Source organism: Gadus chalcogrammus, chromosome 9 (genome assembly GCF_026213295.1).
Source record: "Gadus chalcogrammus isolate NIFS_2021 chromosome 9, NIFS_Gcha_1.0, whole genome shotgun sequence".
Lineage (NCBI taxonomy): Eukaryota > Metazoa > Chordata > Actinopteri > Gadiformes > Gadidae > Gadus > Gadus chalcogrammus.
This window is the reverse complement of record NC_079420.1, coordinates 23,725,411-23,746,620: the sequence shown is the minus strand read 5'-3', so window position 1 is coordinate 23,746,620 and position 21,210 is coordinate 23,725,411. Positions and strand designations below refer to the sequence as shown.

The following is a 21,210-nucleotide window of genomic DNA, read 5'->3' as shown; positions in this document are numbered from 1 at the left end:
GAATAATGGAGGCTTTGCTTGGTCTTTGGGAACTTTTATTGGGCTTTGGTGTTGGGAAAAAGCTAATAGCACGAGCGCCTTACAAGACATCATTTCAATCTAGGAAAGGTTTACGTGCATCTGTCTAAAGCCAGGGTTTGAACAAACTGATAAAAAAACCTTAGGTGTTACACTAATTGGCATTTCTTATTGTAGCCAACCACTTTTGTGTACATTTATTTGAAATATGACTTCTCACTTGAAATTCATTTTAAAACAAATGTATTGTCTATCAGTGCCTCGACAGCTTTCCTCCCGAAGCAATTCTTTGCGCTCTTCCTCCTAAATATATTTAATATATATTATAAAGGTTTCTGGTGATCCCGCATCCAGAATAGCGTGTGGATATCCAGAAAAGCATGTGGATATCCAGAATAGCTTGTGGATATCCAGAACAGCATGTGGATATTTATCTTCACATGCTTTCGAACAGCAGTAGTGCTGTTGAGCAATGTCAATGAAACTTTGAACATATATGGGGATTTGGAATTATAATTTAAATTTGTTCAAAGGGTTGTGTTTCAAAGGAGAGCACCAACACTGACTCTGCCATCCAGCCACGCCATAACTTCCAGCAATGCTTAAAAACCTGCAGCGCATCTTTTTTAAACAAATTGATTCGTTATAGAAACTAAATTGGGAAACATTTTAATATCCCTGCCGCAGCAACTATTTTGAAAGGTTACATGGGGGCACAGCTCCACTACTGCATTGTTTGGAGAAAACCATGAGACAAGCACTAGAGCAAGACAGACAAACTTGGTGCAATCAACAATATGACACAAACCCATAACAAGAGCGAGAACATTTTAAAAAACCTTCAGAGAACCTGTAGAAACATAGCTGGCCAAAACAAACGGCATAAATGGCTGGTAGCGAACATAAATCGATATTCGCATATGCTACCTATATGTACCAAGACCACCTTTCCCCTGAGTTTCAGACCATCCCTACTCACCGCCCTGGCGGAGTCAGCAAAGTCGATCTTGAGGCGGCCCATGGCTCTGATGATGGCGATGATGGACTGGATGGTGTTGCTGTAGACCACAGCCTTGTACTGCTTACATTCCTCCTCAGAATACCCAGCCTCATGGATGATCCTGAGGAAACAGGAACATGTACTCAATGCACTTCTTTTATACAGCACTGACCTCTCAAAAGGCCTTCTTTATTCACATACATTAATGGTTTTGGATGGTGTCCCCTAGGCCAGGCACTTTAATTTAAACAAGTTCAATGTCAAAATCGACCCGTTAGAAACATTACAAGTGAATGAACACACCAAGTAACAAACAAATCAAGCGAGGTCTATAGGATCTTTCCTTTAGGCAATAATACACTTACTTCATTTGTTTGACAATGGTACTCTTGCCAGACTCTCCAGCACCTGAGGAAGATGGACAGAACAATATGCATGAGATCTGTAAATGCATCCACTGTTTTTAGGTGCTATGTAGACATTAGGCGAGTAGATAGCAGTGTGATTTAGCCAACCAAGTGTTAATTATGAACAAATTGTCAGTCCCATGGAGAAGAGTGTCTGGAAGCACTTAAGAACATGGCCTACTGAGTATCAGCTGATCTAATTTCCAAACAGGACCAGACCATTATTATTATACATTCAATGAACCAGGAGATCCCGTCACTGCAGACCTAAGGCAGTGTGAATGGAGCTAGTAAAACGCCTAAACTACATTCCAGCCCGCTTTCTGTTAAAAAGGTTGTCTACTAGAATTTGTATAGAAGCAAAGTTTGCTCGAACAAGATTAACTTGCCTGCCAACAAACTAGGCAAATGCAAAAGCTGTAAATGGAAACACACACACACACACACGTTTTGTTTTCTAAAAAAAACATACCAAATGTAAATAGGAGGACATCTCCACAACTGCAAGGGCTGAAATATGTAATCTTGGTACCAAAAGTAGGACAACACCTGTGTGATTGTTGAGCAAGTGAAATAATCAATGTGGATACCATTTGGTTAGAGTGAATAAAGCTAGAACACAGCACAAGTGGAACATTTAATTTCTGCCCCAAATAAATGTCATGTTTTAGAGTGAATACCAGGTAGTCATTATCAGTTGGTAGCCCTGTAATACTATAAGGCCATAGCACAACATCTGATGAGAACCTGGGTCAATATTGAATGTCAACAAAGTGAAGTAGAATAAAGAAAGAAGTTTTAGTAGATGTAAGGTTTAGGCAGAATCTCAAAATAAATCAATTTACAAACCAATGCAAATTTGATTTGTGACACATGACGCCTCGATTGAAAGGTCAGGGGGAAAATATAATCGAGTGCAACAAAAACAATGCAACTCTAGGGCGGCGATGCGGAAATCGCGGAGATGGCAGAGCAATACCAGAATTGGCTATACTATTACGAGTCCGGGGATAAACTGTTTTGCGGAATAGAAGCACAGTCGCGACATGGAGCGACACCCGCCGGACACTCCGGCGGGTGTACGGGAGTCCGGAATCATTTTGAGGCAATTGCTGTACTGCCTTTATCTATAAAACCTATAAGAAAATAATAATTAATGTCGAGAGAGCTTAAGACTTTGGGTCGCTGCACGCATTTTTGAGCACGTTGTGCTGCTGCAAATGATGGAATAGGTTGGTCATAGCCTACTCGACCCTGCGATAGATTTGAAGCACTCTACAAAAAAACAGATTCTGTCATTTCGAAAAAATTCGACATATTTAAAATATCGATATATCGCCCAGCTCTACAACAAAGGTAAGGCATCATTGTGTTTTATATAGAAAAAGTAAAGTTGTTCTTCATTTCCTCTAGTTTGGCGTGCATTAGTCACACAGAGGTTTATGGCTTGGACTGTTGGGTTCAGGGGATCTTTATGAGATTTGTGCATATCAAATCACGTGAAAAAGATTGCTTTTTCTTTGCTTGTGCAGTTATGAAATACTCTTTCTTACATGCTTATTTGGTGAACTACGAATAAAGTACCCAGCCTGTCAATAGTCGGTGGCCGCTTCATTCCGACCTATAAGCAGACCCACTGCCGTTATGTATTTTAAGCACATAAGCTACCCCCACATAGCCACAAGGGAGCAGGATCAAACACATAAGCTGTATTACCCACACACAGCCACAAGGGGAGCAGGACCAACATACAAGCTGTAATAACTACTAGGGATGGGCATTCGATTAAGTTGTCTTAGTCGATCGTCGGGAGAATTAACGATCAATTCGTCGATTAATCCTTGGTATTTTACATGCAAAATAAAAAAATTAAATTATATTCAAAATGAAATGAAAATACAAATGCAGCGTGTTTTCCTCATTGGGATCTTTATTATTAGATGAACAACTCAGTTAAACCAGATCCGTTCAATAGTTATGCGCTACTCTGCTCTAAGCAATGGAGCATGCAGCTCGAAGCCGGTGCTCATAAACATGACAAAAAATAAACACAACCCTAGTTTCTTTCCAAAATAATAATATCAAAAAAACAATCATGTTATAACTAAACCAACCAGTCTATGAATTTTTGTTCAGAAAGATGAGCATGTTGACATGCTCTGGGGTCAGACGCAACCGCAGCCTGGTGACTGTCAGTCCAGCCGCCGAAAACACCCGCTCTGAGGGGACCGACGTTGCCGTGATGCACAAATACCTCCGTGCTAACTTGGCAAGGCGGGGCTCAGAAAGTTCTTTATTTCTGCTTCGATGCTAACCTCGCCTTGAGTGGTAGGCCTATAGTGCTCCCCAAGAAGTCATTTTTTAAATCATAACGGTCCCACACCAGACTTCGCCGTGGCCTCGTCCGCTTCATGATTACATCGCCGTGTTCCAATATCCATACTATCCGTACTTACTAGTCTAAGTTTGAGTACGTAGGGCGTTCCGATTCAGATCGGGCGAAAATAAGTGTACTGAAACAGGTGTGTGGCGATGTACCAGGCTGAGCCAAAGTCGGCGCATTTTCCACATAGCCTGCATTAATAGCCAGGCTGAGCCAAAGTCGGCTCATTTTCCACATAGCCTGCATTAATAGCCAGGCTGAGCCAAAGTCGGCTCATTTTCCACATAGCCTGCATTAATAGTCATTTTGTAGTTTTTATAGCTTTATATAGCTGCTAGGCGTAAAGAGTTCACCGTTCAAGCGGGATGTTTATTGCGGGGGAGGAGCCGCAAATTTAAATATTGCCCCCGTGTGGTAAAATGTTTAATTGCACACTGCATTAGTTTAATCGATGAAATATGTACGTAATCTACGAAATTTCTTAACGATCAATTAGTCGACCGTCGATTAATCATGCCCATCCCTAATAACTATCCCTAATAACTACTCCTGCCAGAGAAGGCAGCATCTTTAAGACAGACGTGGAAGCCTGAGCCAATGCGTCACATAGGCCACGCCTACTTGAAACAAACGCGGAGCGGGAGTGGGATCCGGTCAAAAACCCATGGCAGCCCCGTTGGTTGCCCTGTGGCTGGAAGACAGGTCAGCCTTGGGTCGCTCCACGCGCGTTCAATACAATTCCCCTCCTTCTGCTTCATAGTTACCATACCGAAATACTTAAACAAATAAAGTGATCCGGTTTAGACTACTTTCTTCAAAAAAAGTTGTTACCCCCGAGAGAACATCGGCCCTGGAAGTAACGTCTCTAATGTGCTCCTCGACTACGGTCTGGGAGCCGACAGCAGGAAAGGTTCAACACTTCGATTTCACCCAATGCTGAATTAAAAGTACATGTCTTTCTAAATGTTGGTCATCAACAAGGTTGTAAAGTAGTAACTTCGGGCACAGCGGCCGAACTGATGGGGATATTCTCAGATATTATGAATCTTAAAGACTATGTCAGGTTCTCCGACTCTCTGGTACTTCAGCAACAAGTAAACACTCGTAGTGAGGGTTATCTCAGCCATTGTAGAGAAGGAATTGGGGTAAAGGAATTTGGCTTTGACTCTCTGAAGTCCATATTGAAACGCTACATTGAGGAGAAAGGGATTGCTGCCGTATGCGGGACAGCTGTTAGTTCGCTTTGGGTCCATTTCTCCGACGCTCCATTGTTCCGTTCTCTCGGTCGTATGCGGACTCCTCCGACTGGACTCCACCCGCTGCTCCGCCGCCGGAGGAGTCTGCATATGACTGAGAGGACGGAACAATGGAGCGTCTGAGAAATGACATGGACCCAAAGTGAACTGACAGCCGTCTACTGAAAACATCTTTCTCGAAAGCTGCGGTCGCCTGAGTTGGTTGTTGCTAGTGACGTAAAGAGGTCAACCAGTGGCTCTATTACCACTAGTTGAAATGGGCACAGCGCCACCAATTGTACCGGGGAAAGAAGTGCTTCGGCCAATGAAGAGATTTTCGTATACTCGGACAATTGCAGTTGTCCGATTGAGGAGCATAATATAACAACGGCCATAATCTGATGTGCATGTAAACGTACCGAGTGTTGTAATGATACTTACTAATACTAATTTGACACGGTAATGATAACCGTCTGGAATCTTACTGCGGTATTTCGTAAAACTGGTAACCGTTTCATCCCTAATGTATAGGTGCTCATCTTTGAAGCTGGAATAATATTGGGTTGTGCATAGTGGAGAGAGCTGCCTCATAGCTGCAAGTGGAGCCAAGGTCCATTTGTACCATCGCCACGATACAAGTGTACTGTCAACAAGAACCATCGCCATGGCCCATGGTCAACATGAAACATCGCCATGGTTAACATGAACCATGAACCATCGCCAGGGTCTCGGAACACGAGACACATCTTATAAACTGCCGGTGAAAAGAAAACACCTGTCCGTTCTTAAATAAAAGCTGTTTTTCACTGTTTATCTTTAGTGTTTACAGCACGCCATGTTAAAGGAATTGAATTTCCCATGGGGATCAATAAAGTATACATCTATATCTAAATACGTTTGTTACTGTATCTCACTCACTAACTTGCATCAAAATTCTTATCGGAAAGCCCAGGGTTGATTGGCTGGGCCGCTAAGCCAGAGCCATAATGGCTAGAAAAGCCGGTCCAGTGAAACTAAAACTGTCAAATTGTAATCATTCTCAATAATGTATTACCATTGTAACCAGTTCCTTCATTTTCCAAACTTGTCCAACATCAAGCAGATGCGTGCTTGAGGCTGTTTTTTGTCTAACCCTTGCAGCTATATTTAGGGGGCCAAGCACAAAGTGCGAGGAAACCTAATGTAATTGTTAGTTTTATTAGGGTGTCAAGCAAAAAAGTTTGAAGGCAACCATTGAAATCATAATAATAAAATGTTTTTATTAGCATTCCGCCACGTTTGACTTACAGCCTAAACCGCTCGCACCCTTTTTGTGAAACTTACTACAGCTGTAGAGGCTGACTCAAGATTAACAGAGAGCAAATATTATACTGATTGTCCCAAAGGTGGCGCTACAGCAACAGTCCAAAAATGCAAAAGCAAATTTTACCGCTTTGACTTAGTCATGAAACTTTGTTTACACAGGCATATCCTCATGTTGAACAAATCTGCCTCAAGAACCAATGGCTTCCTTTGAAAAGATTGAAGGAAGGCCTTCTTGAATTTTGTTAGAAACACTAAATACCCTAAAACAAATCCCAGGTTTTTTGACTTGGACAAAAATCCTGTGGACCAATTTCTTCAATCTGACATTAACAGAAGTCTGTACAATAAAGATTAAAGCACCCAGGACTGGGGAATCGATAACTCGAGTACTACTCGTTACAAATGAACTCGGTTGGTGGACAGGCAAACTCGAGTTTGCATACACACAAACAAAGTTTTCTGAAGCAAATGCATCAATTTTCTGTGCGGCGTCACTAACGCATGCCGTGGGCACAAAGCAAATTAAATGTATCCATTTCTGTGTGGCGCGTTCCGTGCCGTGTGCAGGCACGCCAGAATTCAAAAAGTTAAGAGATGGCGGTTAAAGCAAAGCGCAGCGAAGAATTGAAATAGGCCTACTTTAAAGAATATAAACATACATAAGGTGAAATGTAAAATATGCCAAGCGAAATCGAGCTACCAGAGTAGCTACAACAAGTACTAGGCGGCAACATATGCTCCTGAAACACAACGGTGAGTTCGGGAAAGCAGACCCGCAGCAACCAAGTGTGTCGGCTATTTTAACCGCCGCAAGACGCAGCCGTAATCCCGGCCGTGTAGAGAAGATCACAACGCGTAATCCATAGTCCATTTGCTGCCGTTTCATTTGCAGCTTTAAATTATTTGCAATGGTTAGGCTACTTGTTTCGTTTTAGTTTTTTTTTTAAACTGTTACAGGCCTTGGTTCGACGTTATTTAAATTGTGAGACGCATAGGCCTATATATTTTTGTAAGGAAAATGTGTTTTGAACGTTTGCAAAAATAAATAATGAATACTCTGATAACGCTGACTGTTTTGATGGAGAATAAGCATTAGGCCTACATGTTTGGTTGGTAATATTGCCGTTCATCATCAGGCCTCTTCCTGCTGCAGTTGCGTTGCATTCTAAAAATAGATTTGATTAAACGAGTACTCGATCTCGATTGATCCTCGAGGATTTCCTTCGATCACTCGAGTTTACTCGTGCCCATCCCTAGGCCATGTACCCATCATATGCAATCATCTTAAACCTGCATTGACTAACTGCTGTGACGACGAGTAGGGGAAGCAACATTTTTGCAAAATCGTCCTGTGACGAGACGTTGAAAGTCTGCTTTCAGAGGCCAGACATTCCTGGACTTTTGGATGCAGCGACGCAGCGAATATCCTGCGCTTTCAGACAAGGCTGTGCGCTTTCTCATTCCATTTGCGACCAGGCTTCTCTTGGTCGCAAATCTTAATTTATCCCCAAAAACGCAGCTGATCGGACGCATCACACGATTCGGAGGCATGCATCACATTTAAGGATTTTAAAAACTGATTCTTATTTTTTTTTTTTTTAAATGCATTCGGAAGAGAAGGGAGACTAGCGTTGCTCACGGGTTGGAATGAAAGGGAGAAAAGGGGACAGATTCAGTTTCGTACGGTGTGGAATGAGAGCTCGGGAAGGCACTATTGCGCAAGTACGCCTGCGTGCTTGCGCAATAGCATACTGCCCGAGAATGCAGGATCACTGTCAAATCTGTCCCTGGGAAAAGTAACGTTGCTTGCGCCGAATTGAAAAAGGAAACCGCTATAATGAAATAGCGGTAATATTTCCACATTAATTGATAAAATAACAGGGGATGGGAAGGGGGGATGGCTGTTTCAGAAGGGGGATGATTTTGATAATTTTAATTCCAAAGGGGGATGCCATCCCCCCTCAACTTGTGTGCTGGAAGCAGGTTGGATACTGAACCAAGTCTGAGGCTAAAGCTAACCTCAATCGACCCAGACATCACACCCCTCCCACTAAGCATGATAGGCCTAATTTTCAATGTGTGCCTAAGTACATTCTCCTTCAAACCTAAACATAGTTTATATTCTGACCTTATGGCACTTAATGCAGTATTTTTTAATACTGAATACGTTGTTTTTCTATGATACACTTGTTCTTACTCATGATAGTTTGATTACAGTGTTATCGCAGTACACATGATTTCTCTCTTTGCTGCGCATGATTACTTATAACAGGATTGTTTGACTCCAGTATTTAAATATTCATGTTCAATTCTTTGAATGTTTTGATGGAGTACAATTTACCTCACATGATTGGTTGACTGCAGTTGTTAAAATTAATATTCAGTGCTCTGAATGCTTTAATGCAGTATACTTGTTAATAACCTCACTAGATTGACTGGTATGTTATATGCCAGATGATATCCCCATTTGCTGGGTAGCCCTATTGAGACAGTTGTTCAATTGTTAGTATTATCCCGTTGCAAGTGTTTAAATACAATACATGAGTTAAAGACAGTTGGTTGCTTCAGTCAAGTCAAATTATGTGAATAATAAATCGTGTTATTAATATTAATGCCTTCTGTGTAAACTCTATGTAGTTATAGGCCTACGCACTTTATTTTAATTCCGGTGGTACTTGGAGAGCCAAATCATTTCTAAGGTGGTACTCATGGTAAAAAGTTTGAGAACCACTGTTCTATACCATTTTTGATATCAGGGGAAACGTTTTTTTCAGGAAAGAACATAACCAAAGTAAATAGATTATATCTCCACAACGATAATGTCAATAATGTCATCTTTGGAAAAAAAAGAAAAGATTGTTGTGCAAGTGAAAAATTCAATGGGGATAATACTTGGTTAAAGTGAATAAAGCCATGGAACACAGCATAAGTGGAAGATAACATTTCCACCTGAAATAATTATCAGTATCAGTTGGGAGCGCTGTCTTACTATGAGACACAAATAAAGGTAGATATTAGGGCTGCTCGATTATGGGAAAAATCATAATCACGATTATTTTGGTCAATATTGATATCACGATTATTCAAACGATTATTTTTGAGTTTGAAAACATGCATTTATTGACACAATCAATTATGACATAGAAACACGTGTAAGTATCCAAAATAAAACCTTTTTCGTGTGTAAGTGTACTGTCTGCCACAACATTCTGAATCTAACATTTGATTTTTATAAAACATTTCATGAATACAATATATTCAGCCAAATGCACTGACGAATGACTCGACTGAAATAATACATTCCCTATTTAATGTCTAGAGAACAACGGTCCCAGCATTTCTCCATAGCAAAGTTAAAAGTCACAAAGCCATAACAAACACATGGCTAATAAAAATCATATTGTTGTTAAACAGAAATACACAAGATGTACTTGGCAGTTCTGCCTTAAAGAACCCTTAGTTAAAGTCTGCTATAGGAGCTTGTTATCGTTCATCAAACTGTAACGTTACTGAAACTTTAATATTCCACACGGTAGGTCTACTCCAACATGTCTGTCAACAGTCGATGCTGGTGATTGGCGGTTCACTGGCATGTCCCGCCTCCTGCCAACGGCATACTTCCTGATGCAGCACGCCTGTTAGATTGTACTCCCTCTCGCCGCGTTGAATGCTTTCGCATGCGCGTCTCTTTCATAAACTTTCATAAACTCTCTAGGCCTACTGTAAAACGGAAAATGTCAAATTAATCGTTTCAACTCGCTTAAAGAACTCTTAGTTAAAGTCTGCTATAGGAGCTTGTTATCGTTCATCAAACTGTAACGTTACTGAAACTTTAATATTCCACACGGTAGGTCTACTCCAACATGTCTGTCAACAGTCGATGCTGCTGATTGGCGGTTCACTGGCATGTCCCGCCTCCTGCCAACGGCATACTTCCTGATGCAGCACGCCTGTTAAATTGTACTCCCTCTCGCCGCGTTGAATGCTTTCGCATGCGCGTCTCTTTCATAAACTTTCATAAACTCTCTAGGCCTACTGTAAAACGGAAAATGTCAAATTAATCGTTTCAACTCGATTATACGAGTTTGGAGATCGTTTGACCCCAAAATCGATATCGCGATCGAAATTCGATTAATTGCACAGCCCTAGTAGATATCTTACAATTTTGACACTTGACACCTCTATTTAAAGTTCAGGGCAATCGAATGCACCAAGCCAAACACTCGCAAATAAATATATGGCCACTACATTGTGCTGAAGAATATGTTTTCTGATTGAAGGCAATTTACCTATTTCCTAAGAAACCTTCTCTTATTCATTGATTGAAAACACCAAGTTAAGTTGCAAAATTTGGCCCAGATACTGGATAATCTGTTTATGGTGGTTTTATTCGATCTGAATCAACTTTGTGGACAAAAATCACAAAGGTAATACTTCATTTTTGGTTGTTAAAAGAAAAGGGGACGTTTCTTCTTAAGTTGTTATTTGTGAGTTTTAGTCACAGAATGATATGGTTTGGACTGTTGGAATAAGTGGAGGCTCAGCTTTCATGTAATATATACAGTAGTTTGTGAGGGTCCAATTTCGTGAAAAAGATCGCTATTGCTGTGTGCATGCGCACAGTTATGAAACCCAAAACCGTGTTCTTGACTTTCCTTGATATTTGCCTCAATCCAAAGTACTTCCAAACTGCACGCCTCCATCACTACTCCATTTAACTTCTACCTAAACCGTTTGCGGAGGTACTGCACTTGAGATGCTAGCTGTGTTGGCTAACCTTTAGCGAATCACTGCCAGAGACCGCACTGCGAGTGAGTGACAGAAGGCGGGGCTATATTCGCAGTGAAGCGATGCGTGTCTGTTAACTCGCTTTCCGAGAGAAGAGAAGACAGCGCGCTGATCAATTGCAAATACTTCTATTTTGTATGGTTTTGAGGAACAAAAGGTTGTTCTGCAGTTTCTAAAAACATTTGAATAAATAGCTTTTATATTAACATCCACCCAAAATCCACTTGCCCGTTCGGGCAACCAGAAAAATCTCAACTTGCCTAAACATTTTTTTTACTTGCCCCGGGCAAGCGGGCAACCGTTAGTGGTGTCAACCCCTGTATATATATATATATATATATATATATATTTTTTTTTTTATATATATATTTTTTAATTATTATGCAAAGTAGAAAACTCTCGTAGGGAAAGAAAAAATACTTCCATCAGGTGTAAAAAATAAAGATCAATAATGCATCGGTAATACTGTTACAACAATGGTCGTGCCATAAAGCTTTTTGAATGCAATTGAAACAGAGACCGCCCCGCCCCCCCTTATGGGGGCGGGGCGGATATTGACCTGGTGTTCCCAAGACGCTCGCGCTCTGCAGAAAGCCAGTCACATTTGATTGGTGTGGCGCTGTACAGTAGGGATGGGCCGATAGTCGATTCTATCGACTATCGACGATAGATGGATTCCATCGTCGATCGTCTCAAGTAGCCGATAAAAAGGCGATAATTATATTTTAATAATCAATTTTTATTTTATTTTTTTTATTATTATTTTTTTATAAGCGCTGTGGTAGCTATTTTTTCAACTTAAAAAGCACCGCAAATTGTAATTGAAATGAACTGGCACCGGTGGAAAACATACTATGTAGCGCTGACTAGGGCTGTCACTTTTTATTCGAAGTTTGAATATTCGTTCGAAGGTGGAGTGAAAAGTTCGAATTCGAAGTGTAATTCTCCATTCGAAATGTAAAAATGCGCTATAAAGAAGAGAGCGGCGAGTGGCTTCTCCTCAATAAAGCGGCCCTCCTGGATCCCCGCTTCTCCCGGTTAGTCCACCTTTCCCCTGCACAGAAACATCTCGTGACTGAAAGCCTCTCACACAAGCTCATTGAAACGGAGACCGACACTGATCGCACACGACAGGGAGAAAAGTCCGCTGCTGCGCTGGGCGCGATGGGCAGCCTGTTTGGGGACTTATACAGCACGGCTGACAGAAGCATCTGCAGCGGTAACGGAGAGCTGCGAGACTACTCGTAATTTTCTTTCCGTAAGGAATAAAAAGAGCAGCATGCCGTGTTGGAGGTCGGCCTCACAGATTGTTCGTTTATATAGGCTGTGTGTGCCATGGACGACATGCGCTCTGCATATCGTGCTGCGAGCAGTTATTGTTAATGCGTAAAAGACAGCCGCACTTGTGTGTCGGAGCTTCCTCTTGTTGTGTTTACAGTGTTATCAAAGATTTGTTTTTATCCTGTGCTGTTATGAATTCAGTAGGCAGTGTTTCCCCTAGAATTTTTTTTAGGCCCGGTGGTAAGAGCTGATAGTGTGATTTGTTATAAATTTTTCACGGGATGCTAGAGTATTTGTTGGTATTTGTTGGACGGGGGGGGGGGGGGGGGGGGGAAGAGGTATGGAGCGATTGTTGACCGGGGAGGGGGGGGGGGGGGGGGGGGGGTGGAGCGATTGTTGACGGGAGGGGGGGGGGTGGAGCAATTGTTGACCGGGGGGGGGGGGAAGAGCAATTTTTCATTTTTTTGGCCGGTTGTTGGCCTGGCGGGGGCGCTCGTTGGCCTGGCGGGCCGCCAGGCCTGAACAATGGTAGGGGAAACACTGAGTAGGTATACATGATTTCCACAAGAAATAAAAAGAAAAAAACAGTCGTTGTCGTGTTTCTTTTTTTTCAAAGTGATAAATTATTATAAATAATTAATATTATAAAATTATTATAAAGATGCCCCCCCCGATAGTATCGACGATCGCTAGGGGGCGCTATCGGACGATGGAAGCTTGTAGACGATTGCCCAACCCTACTGTACAGCGATCGTAAACAAACAACTAAGCTAAGGTTAGCATTTCGCTAAGCAGTACTTTACCTCCCGAGATCCCGCTGATGTTGTGTTATAAAGTAAAGGGAAACAAGATATCTATTCTTCCTCCACCTCCCTTGCTTCACTGCTTTGTGTCGCTTATAGTTTGCCTCCCTCGCTCTGGTAACGTCACAAACGTGAAAAAAACAACAAAGCTCAGAATACTGATTTAAGCTTTGAATACGAATTTTCCGAACGAGTATTCGAATAATTCGGGCCAGCCCTAATGCAGGCCACCTCACACAGGCCACCTCACACAATACAGGCCACCTCACACAATACAGGCCAGTACAAGACACCTGACACAAAACAGGCCTCTGCAGTCGTTGTCGGGGGGGGCAATCTGTAACCTCACTGCTAGTGGCAACTACACTCTGTACCCTCACTGCTAGTAGCCACCTCACTCTGTACCCTCACTGCTAGTGGCCACCTCACTCTACCCTCACTGCTAGTAGCCACTACACTCTGTACCCTCACTGCTAGTGGCCACCTCACTCTGTACCCTCACTGCTAGTAGCCACTACACTCTGTACCCTCACTGCTAGTGGCCACCTCACTCTGTATAGGGCTGCACGATATGGGCAAAATATGATATCCCGATATTTTTTGGCTGAATGGCGATATACGATATATATCTCGATATTTTCTATAGAGTGGGTTAGATGTTTTTTATGCAAGTCAAAAACCACATGTGAGATGTTGCAAGCACTTATATTAAAACATAGGTCCATATGACTGCAACATGTGATTTTGTATCGTTATTTTCAACAGAATTCAATGAACATGTAAAAAAAGGGATGTTTTTCACCTTCTTCACAAAATAATCACCTATGCAAAACAATATAAAACTGTAGGTTACACACATTAGCTACCATTAAGAGCATTGGCTTCGTCGCATTGTCCTGCGTAGCCTACTACGGTGAGGGTTTCAGTGCGCCGTAACTTTAATCCCCTGCCCCCTCCCTTCTCCGTTCCATTTGGGAACATGTTTGGTTTCATTTCGCTTGTTTCGTATATTTTAATTAATTAATTAAGAGCGTCACCAGAGGGCGCCCCCAACACATTTGCTGATCGCCGGCCCTGGTTTCGGGGCAGAAGAAGCTGTCGCGGCCGGTGATGCAGCAGCACAGCCACAGAGTTTTACGCATTCCTCATACTGCACTTTGTGCCGCTGCTGTAAATGGTGGAACAGATTTGTCGTGCTTCCACTTTTAGTCGCAACGGTTTTGCTACACTCTACAGATGACCTGCAGCTGCTGCTCAACTGTTTTTTTTAAACCCAAACTATTTCCACATTATAGAGCCGTTGTTTCTCCTCTTTGAAACAATTTCGTCTCCCGCCGCCGTCTCGTTTTCTTTACGGGTATCATCCATGCTTGTTGTGTTGTGAGGGGGCGGCGGGGGTGGGAATGAGGCGTCTTTGCACACGGCACGTTCGGAAAGACAGAGTGAGAGGGGGAGGGGTCGCGCTCACAGTCTCCAAGGCAAGCGCTGTAGACGCTTGAGCGGGAAACGGACCATTTTAACGCATATCGATATAAACGATATTGTCAAATCTTGTATCCCCTTGGAAATTATATCGATATATCGTACATAGCCGATATATCCTGCAGCCCTAACTCTGTACCCTCACTGCTAGTAGCCACTACACTCTGTACCCTCACTGCTAGTGGCCACTTCACTCTGTACCCTCACTGCTAGTGGCCACCTCACTTTGTACCCTCACTGCTAGTGGCCACCTCACTCTGTACCCTCACTGCTAGTGGCCACCTCACTCTGTACCCTCACTGCTAGTTGCCACCTCAATCGGACGGTTCCCACCATCTTAGACAAACATATTTCCATCATCCAACACCAAGGTATGCAAGTAGTAATTTCTTGTGAGCCATGGGGATACTCAGCACAGGTCTGTTAATTTGCCCCGTTGAGGCTTTCTTGCAGGATTTCATGCCGAGTTGAGGTAGGCATGTTTTCACCTGAACACACAACATTTTAATTAGCCTTCCCTGAGCTGGGACTGGGGCTCCTCTGCGACTACAACAGTTCTCCGACTCTCCTTCCCAAATGAATAAACAGAAGCACCCCGTGGGAACAGGCACCAGAGGTGACTAACAGCTCATCAGACTTCCACTTCATCAAAAGCCTGCGACCTCCACTGAGGCACTGCTAATATTAAATCGCTACGGGAGGATACAGCTACACACCAAGAAGGCCTGTTTCACTCTCCCCAGGACATTGTTGGACAAAAGACATAGTTGTAAGAATAGGAAACATGACAGTGTTTACTTTTACTCAAAGGGCATTATAGACGGCCCAAACATGCATTATTACTGCTTTAACTCTGTCAACAAACTCAGAAACAAACTCAAATCAAGGTATACTGCATTCTACTTAAAGACCGTTTAATGTCTGGTTTTACTGGAATAACAACCATGTAGCTAATATTGGGCTCATATTCCCCTTCAAAAAGACAGTGTAAGATTTCCAATCATGGATAGCATCACAGAAACCTCTCCCCATTCGGGGATAATACAAATGAGTTCACACATAAGATTCAGACGGTCATTCGAAATACAGGCAAACATAAGCTACCATGAAGACCGACTCTGGTCCATCTCAAATAACCCATGTACATCCAACAACTTATTTCTACAATTGACTGACGAGGTCATCGATGCAACTGTAGGGAACTGCTTGTTTCAACACAGTAAACAAATCCATTGTAGATCAGAAGGGATGGAACCTAGCGCAGCAGTGGCAGCATAATGAAACTCAGTTGTGTTTTGGCATATCCAGGTTGCCACACATGTTCTCACTATCCCCCACTCCCAGTTGTAGCCAAATGATCCGCGTACTGGTTTAAAGTGCGTATTGGAAGTTAGATACTGCAGTGAAGAATCATATAGGAAAAAAATTCGAAAACACGATCATTTAGTTTTTATTAATAAATCTACACTACAAGTGGCATCTTGAGCCGTTTTTGTGATACAATTTTACTTCCGCATCTCAAACGCTCGATTTCGAGCGTGACGTAGGAATTGGTAGACGGACGTTCTAATCATCATAGACTACATAGGCAACATAACAACAATGGATAACAGTTTCGGACCACTTCCGTTCAATTTTGAGCCAGCTAGCCGTGAGGGAGAACAGCAACCACCTAAAAGGGGGAGACACCATGGCAATAGGAGGGAGATAGAGTTGTGGTGTCAGGAGAATTATGGTGAACCAGGAGCGGCTGAACATCAACACGGCCACGGAGGAAGAGCTCATGACCCTGCCCGGTGTCAACCGCCCCGTGGCGCGGAGCATCGTGGAGTAACGGGACTGCATCGGGGGCTTCAAGAAGGTGGAGGACCTAGCGCTGGTGAGTGGGATAGGCGCCACCAAACTGGAGATTATTAAAGTGGAGATCTGCGTGTCGAGTAGGACCAGTTCGTCGCAGCACTCCCCGTCCTCCCTGCGGAGAGACCCGGAGCATATGTCCTCCTGCAGCGGCATGAACATCAACACCGCCACCCCGCCGCAGCTCATGAGCATCCGCGGCATCACGGAGAAAATCGCCCGGAACATTGTCGCCTATCGGACCCAACACGGTCCGTTCAAGAGCATCGAGGACCTGGTTCGGGTCGATCACATAAACTGCTCCCTACTGGACAAGATCCGTTTCCAGGTGTTTGTGGAGCGCTCAAGAACTCCGTCCACCAATACCAACGGCGGGCTGACCTACACGGGTCGGTCCCATCCGAGCCCAACCTCGTTCAGCCTCCGGAGCGACGACCTCGACCTCCCGCCGGGAGGACCCACGCAGATGGTGTCCCTGCAGCCCCGCGTGGCACCGGGCCCGCGGGACGGCCGGGCCGCGGTGCGCCTGGCCACCTGGGACCTTCAGCGCTGCTCCAGTGAAAAGGCCAACAACCCTGGCGTCAAAGAGGTCGTGTGTATGCCCCTACTGGAGAACGAGTGAGTACAACTAACGTGAGGGTTTGCAGGCTCGAAAGCCTGCTCCATCCTTTCTCCGATCGGGGAAACTGTGAAATCGGAGATGGTCGGACAGGAGGTCGGAGTTGGAACAACCCCCACAGATACAAAACCTCATCTCGTCGATTAGAAAAACCCAAAAACCACAGGGGGGGGGATACAAGACCCCTCACCGCGGTAACTACTCACAACTACGCATAGAGCTGAGGCAGCAACAGCGTAATATGACGCGTTTGACGTATCACATAAAAAAACAACGGTTTTTGAAGCCTTGCTCAAAATAGTCACTTTAAACTGGATTTTTTGCCGATATACTTTTTTAAACTGATAAAATCCTGCATTTTAATTTCAAAGAGCAGTTTTCAGAGAATGTTATGCATACATATTTTCAAAAACATTAACTTCCAATACGCACTTTAATGAGGAATCGGGGAAAACCGTATCGGATATCAAACGCTCCATAACTGAACGACTGATACACTCATGAGACAGAGTTTGAGATTTAAATTCAGACTAATGGTTTTACATTCAAGAAGGCAGCTAATGGTTGACTTCAAAACAGAATGTAACATTATTGGAATTTACAAAATAGTAGCTTTAAGATAGTTAACAAAACGCAATTGATAATCTTAAACACGTTTACAACGCACAAGTTTGATGCGAGATGCATTAGTAGCTGACCTTTTAACTCTGTATTAATTTGATCTAAAAACCCAACCTCGTCTTAAGCCGATGGCCACTGGGCTATCCCCCTGTATCATGGATATTTTTAACCCCTGCATCATGTACATCTTTGATTCAACCCTTTATCATGTATGTCTTTAATTTAACCCTGCATCATTACATCTTGTATTTAACTTGTATCAGGTATATCTCTAATTGAACCCTGTTTTATGAATATCTTTAATTAACTCCGTTTCATGAATATCTTTAATTTAATCCTGTTTCATGTATATGTTCTGTTTCAATATATCTAACTGTGTTACACTAGTGTAGCTCTCGGTGGCTAATATGCTATCCAGAAGAAAATACTCCAGCCCAACTTTTCACTACCCGCCCATGAGCATAATGACTCCACTTAGTGTTTTCAAATCCAATACGCATAAGTTAATTTCTTTATCATTGATGATACAAAATCCTCAAATTGTGATTAAATAACACAGCCTGACGTTCTCATCTATGGTCTGCGGGAAAATAGACCCAGACCGCCTCCCTCTCCAGCAAGTAGACCCAGACCGCCTCCCTCTCCAGCAAGTAGACCCAGACCGCCTTCCTCTCCAGCAAGTAGACCCAGACCCCGCTCTCCAGCAAGTCGCCTCACACTCCTTCTCTTTCCAACAAGTAGACCCAGACCCCGTACCCCTCCCTCTCCAGCAAGTACACCAGACCCCATCTCTCTCCAGGAAGTAGACCAGACCCCCTATTCCTCCATGAAGTAGACCAGACCGTCTCTTACCCAGCAGAAGAAGCTTCACCTCCCGGGCCGCCTTCTCTCCGTCGTCCCGCAGGTTCCTGTCGATCATCTTGCTGCGCTCCTGCGCCGCCTTGTCGTCCGTGCTCAGCGTGCAGCCCATCTTCAAACCCCGAAGATCAAACCCCAAAGAAAGTAACGAACCGGAGCTAACCAGCTAACATCTAACGAGGAGTCCCCAAACACACTCCAACACGCCCTGCTCACGGAAAAACACTTCGTTCACAGTCGAGACTTTTGGAATCAAACTTCAATAGCCACGTATGTTCACGCTATATGTATATTGTTAGTAATAGATGTTTGCCAAAAAAAACAACGTTATAATTTAGAAATGGGGCTGTTCAAGCAGGCGACATGTCGTTATTGGAGATGTGTTGAATGCTCATTTCCTGTTCTTTAGGGTACATTTAGCTGCGCCTGCGCGGTAGATACCAACACCCTGCACACCCCTGAGGACTGGAGCACGTGGTGCATCTGATGCAAATCAAGTCATCGAGCACAGAGTGCATTTCAATAAAAAATGACAGGATTGTATTAATATGTGGAGATATACACACATGTATATATATGCGCATGTTTGTCTTTATGAGCGAGGACCCAAAGAAGTACAGTTTTGAATCTCTCACACTCCTCACTAAGTCGTTTTACAATGTGCATTTGAAGAACATTTAACGAAAAAAACACAGTAACAACACTGCCAGTAATATGATATCATAACAAAAGCCTTTCAAAAAGGTTTATAATGGTTTACAGCAAACAGTCTGACACTTGGATTTGAAGTTCAACTAAAGGAGATATTGTGTGTTAGTATTTGGATCAGTTATAGATACATTCAGTCAGCCAGTTTACTCAAGTCAATCAGGGAGTATTTCAACTTTTCAAGTGTACAATGCAACAGATGTACTTTTTTCATTATATGTGCTTATTTAAAGTCATGATGACACAGAAATGGTTGTCCGGTTATTCCCAAAAGAGTTGGTAATATCCAAAGGAAAGATTTAAAACTGTGGTGATCCATTTGAGTACCACATCCAGAGATGTAAATGTTGTGCGGTAGATCATCTCCTGCTCCAGCCCTAAGAGCATCTGAGGCTGAAACAAAGAACACACATTTCATTCTTTTAGTTTTGACCCTGAAAAAGTTTGCCGACATATATATTAATGCACCCCAATTCTTTGCATAGATTTTTGTAATAATAACATTTGCATGGATGTAAGTGTAATGAAAGTAACAATAATGTAAATAAATTAAATAAATGTACTTCATCCATCCATTTATGAAATTGTTAATTAATTTAGCAGACGCAACATTGTTCCTAATATGGAATGCATTGTGTTCAGCTAGTGTCGTGCTAATGGTTGTGTCTTAATCGGGTTGTTATTGGAATGGAGTTGTGGTCACCGCTTACCTCTTCACTTTACATGGACATTTCCATTGCAGATGGCCCCTCCATCATGCAAACCAGGCCCATAATTCAATCCTATGTGCTCATATGTACAGTGTGGACATGTTCTAACAAGGTTTTTAATACATTTATGGAAACAATCATGTCTTTTTATGGATGATTTTGCTTCAGAAAGATGTTTAAAAAATATGTATAATAATTGCATGGACCCCTAACCCTGTTATTTCTGCCTCGGATTGGTGCCTATTATTGCACAATATTGCACGTGTCATTCATACACATGCCTCAATAGGAAGTGTAATTCCACCCTCATTCAGTCATTTTACTGCCATATACACTGCTACCACTAGTGAATAATACTACAACCTAATGTATACACATTTGTATTTATATTTATATTTTATTTTGGTTTCCCGATTGCAACCTTTAGTGGCTTGAGTGGTATGGACAGCTACAGCTTTATGGTCTCCATGACGCCTGCTTGAGTGGTATGGACCGGCGCTTTATGATCTCCATGACGCCTGCTGAGCTCCCTACGGTGTGAGTGGGGGTCATTCCCATGTTGATAAGCCATAAGATCAGAGAGGTGACCAGAGGGTTGACCAGAGGGTTGACCAGAGGGTTGATCAGAGAGGTTGATCAGAGAGGTTGACCAGAGGGTTGATCAGAGAGGTTGACCAGAGGGTTGACCAGAGGGTTGATCAGAGGATTGACCGGAGGGTTGACCAGAGGGTTGACCAGACCAGAGGGTTGATCAGAGAGGTTGATCAGAGAGGTTGACCAGAGGGTTGACCAGACCAGAGGGTTGACCAGAGGGTTGATCAGAGGGTTTACCAGAGGGTTGACCAGACCAGAGGGTTGATCAGAGGGTTGACCAGACCAGAGGGTTGATCAGAGGGTTGACCAGAGGGTTGATCAGAGGGTTGACCAGAGGGTTGATTGGATCTCAAAGGCAACACTAAGGTTCCACATCCCTCCTATTATCTGAAACTAATTTAATCATTTACAACATTTGTATTTCCTTTTATAATCATTGTTCGCTTAATTATTATTTCTGCTTGATACATTTTTTAGCACTGCAATCTAAAAGTTTGTTTCCCAAACCTCTTCAACTAAACTGAGAGTGGTAGAGTCTGTA

General features: G+C 42.9%; 2 protein-coding genes across 2 annotated transcripts in view; one reads left to right on the top strand and one right to left on the bottom strand.

Annotated features, from left to right (window-relative positions):
- Positions 1-19,079, bottom strand: part of LOC130389748 (guanine nucleotide-binding protein G(i) subunit alpha-1) — a 34,623-nt gene extending 15,544 nt beyond the window's left edge. The window contains exons 1-3 of the mRNA XM_056599681.1: positions 18,652-19,079; positions 1,384-1,426; positions 998-1,139 (exon numbers count right to left, since the gene is read on the bottom strand). Coding sequence (XP_056455656.1) covers positions 998-1,139; positions 1,384-1,426; positions 18,652-18,769 — 303 coding nt within the window. The 5' untranslated portion in view covers positions 18,770-19,079. The remainder of the gene's footprint in view (positions 1-997; positions 1,140-1,383; positions 1,427-18,651) is intronic.
- LOC130389750 (endonuclease/exonuclease/phosphatase family domain-containing protein 1-like) lies at positions 16,212-17,336 on the top strand. Its single transcript, XM_056599682.1, is given in 1 exon segment — positions 16,212-17,336. A coding segment is annotated over 1 exon segment (747 nt). The 5' UTR covers positions 16,212-16,434; the 3' UTR covers positions 17,182-17,336.
- Positions 19,080-21,210: the final 2,131 nt, after the last annotated feature.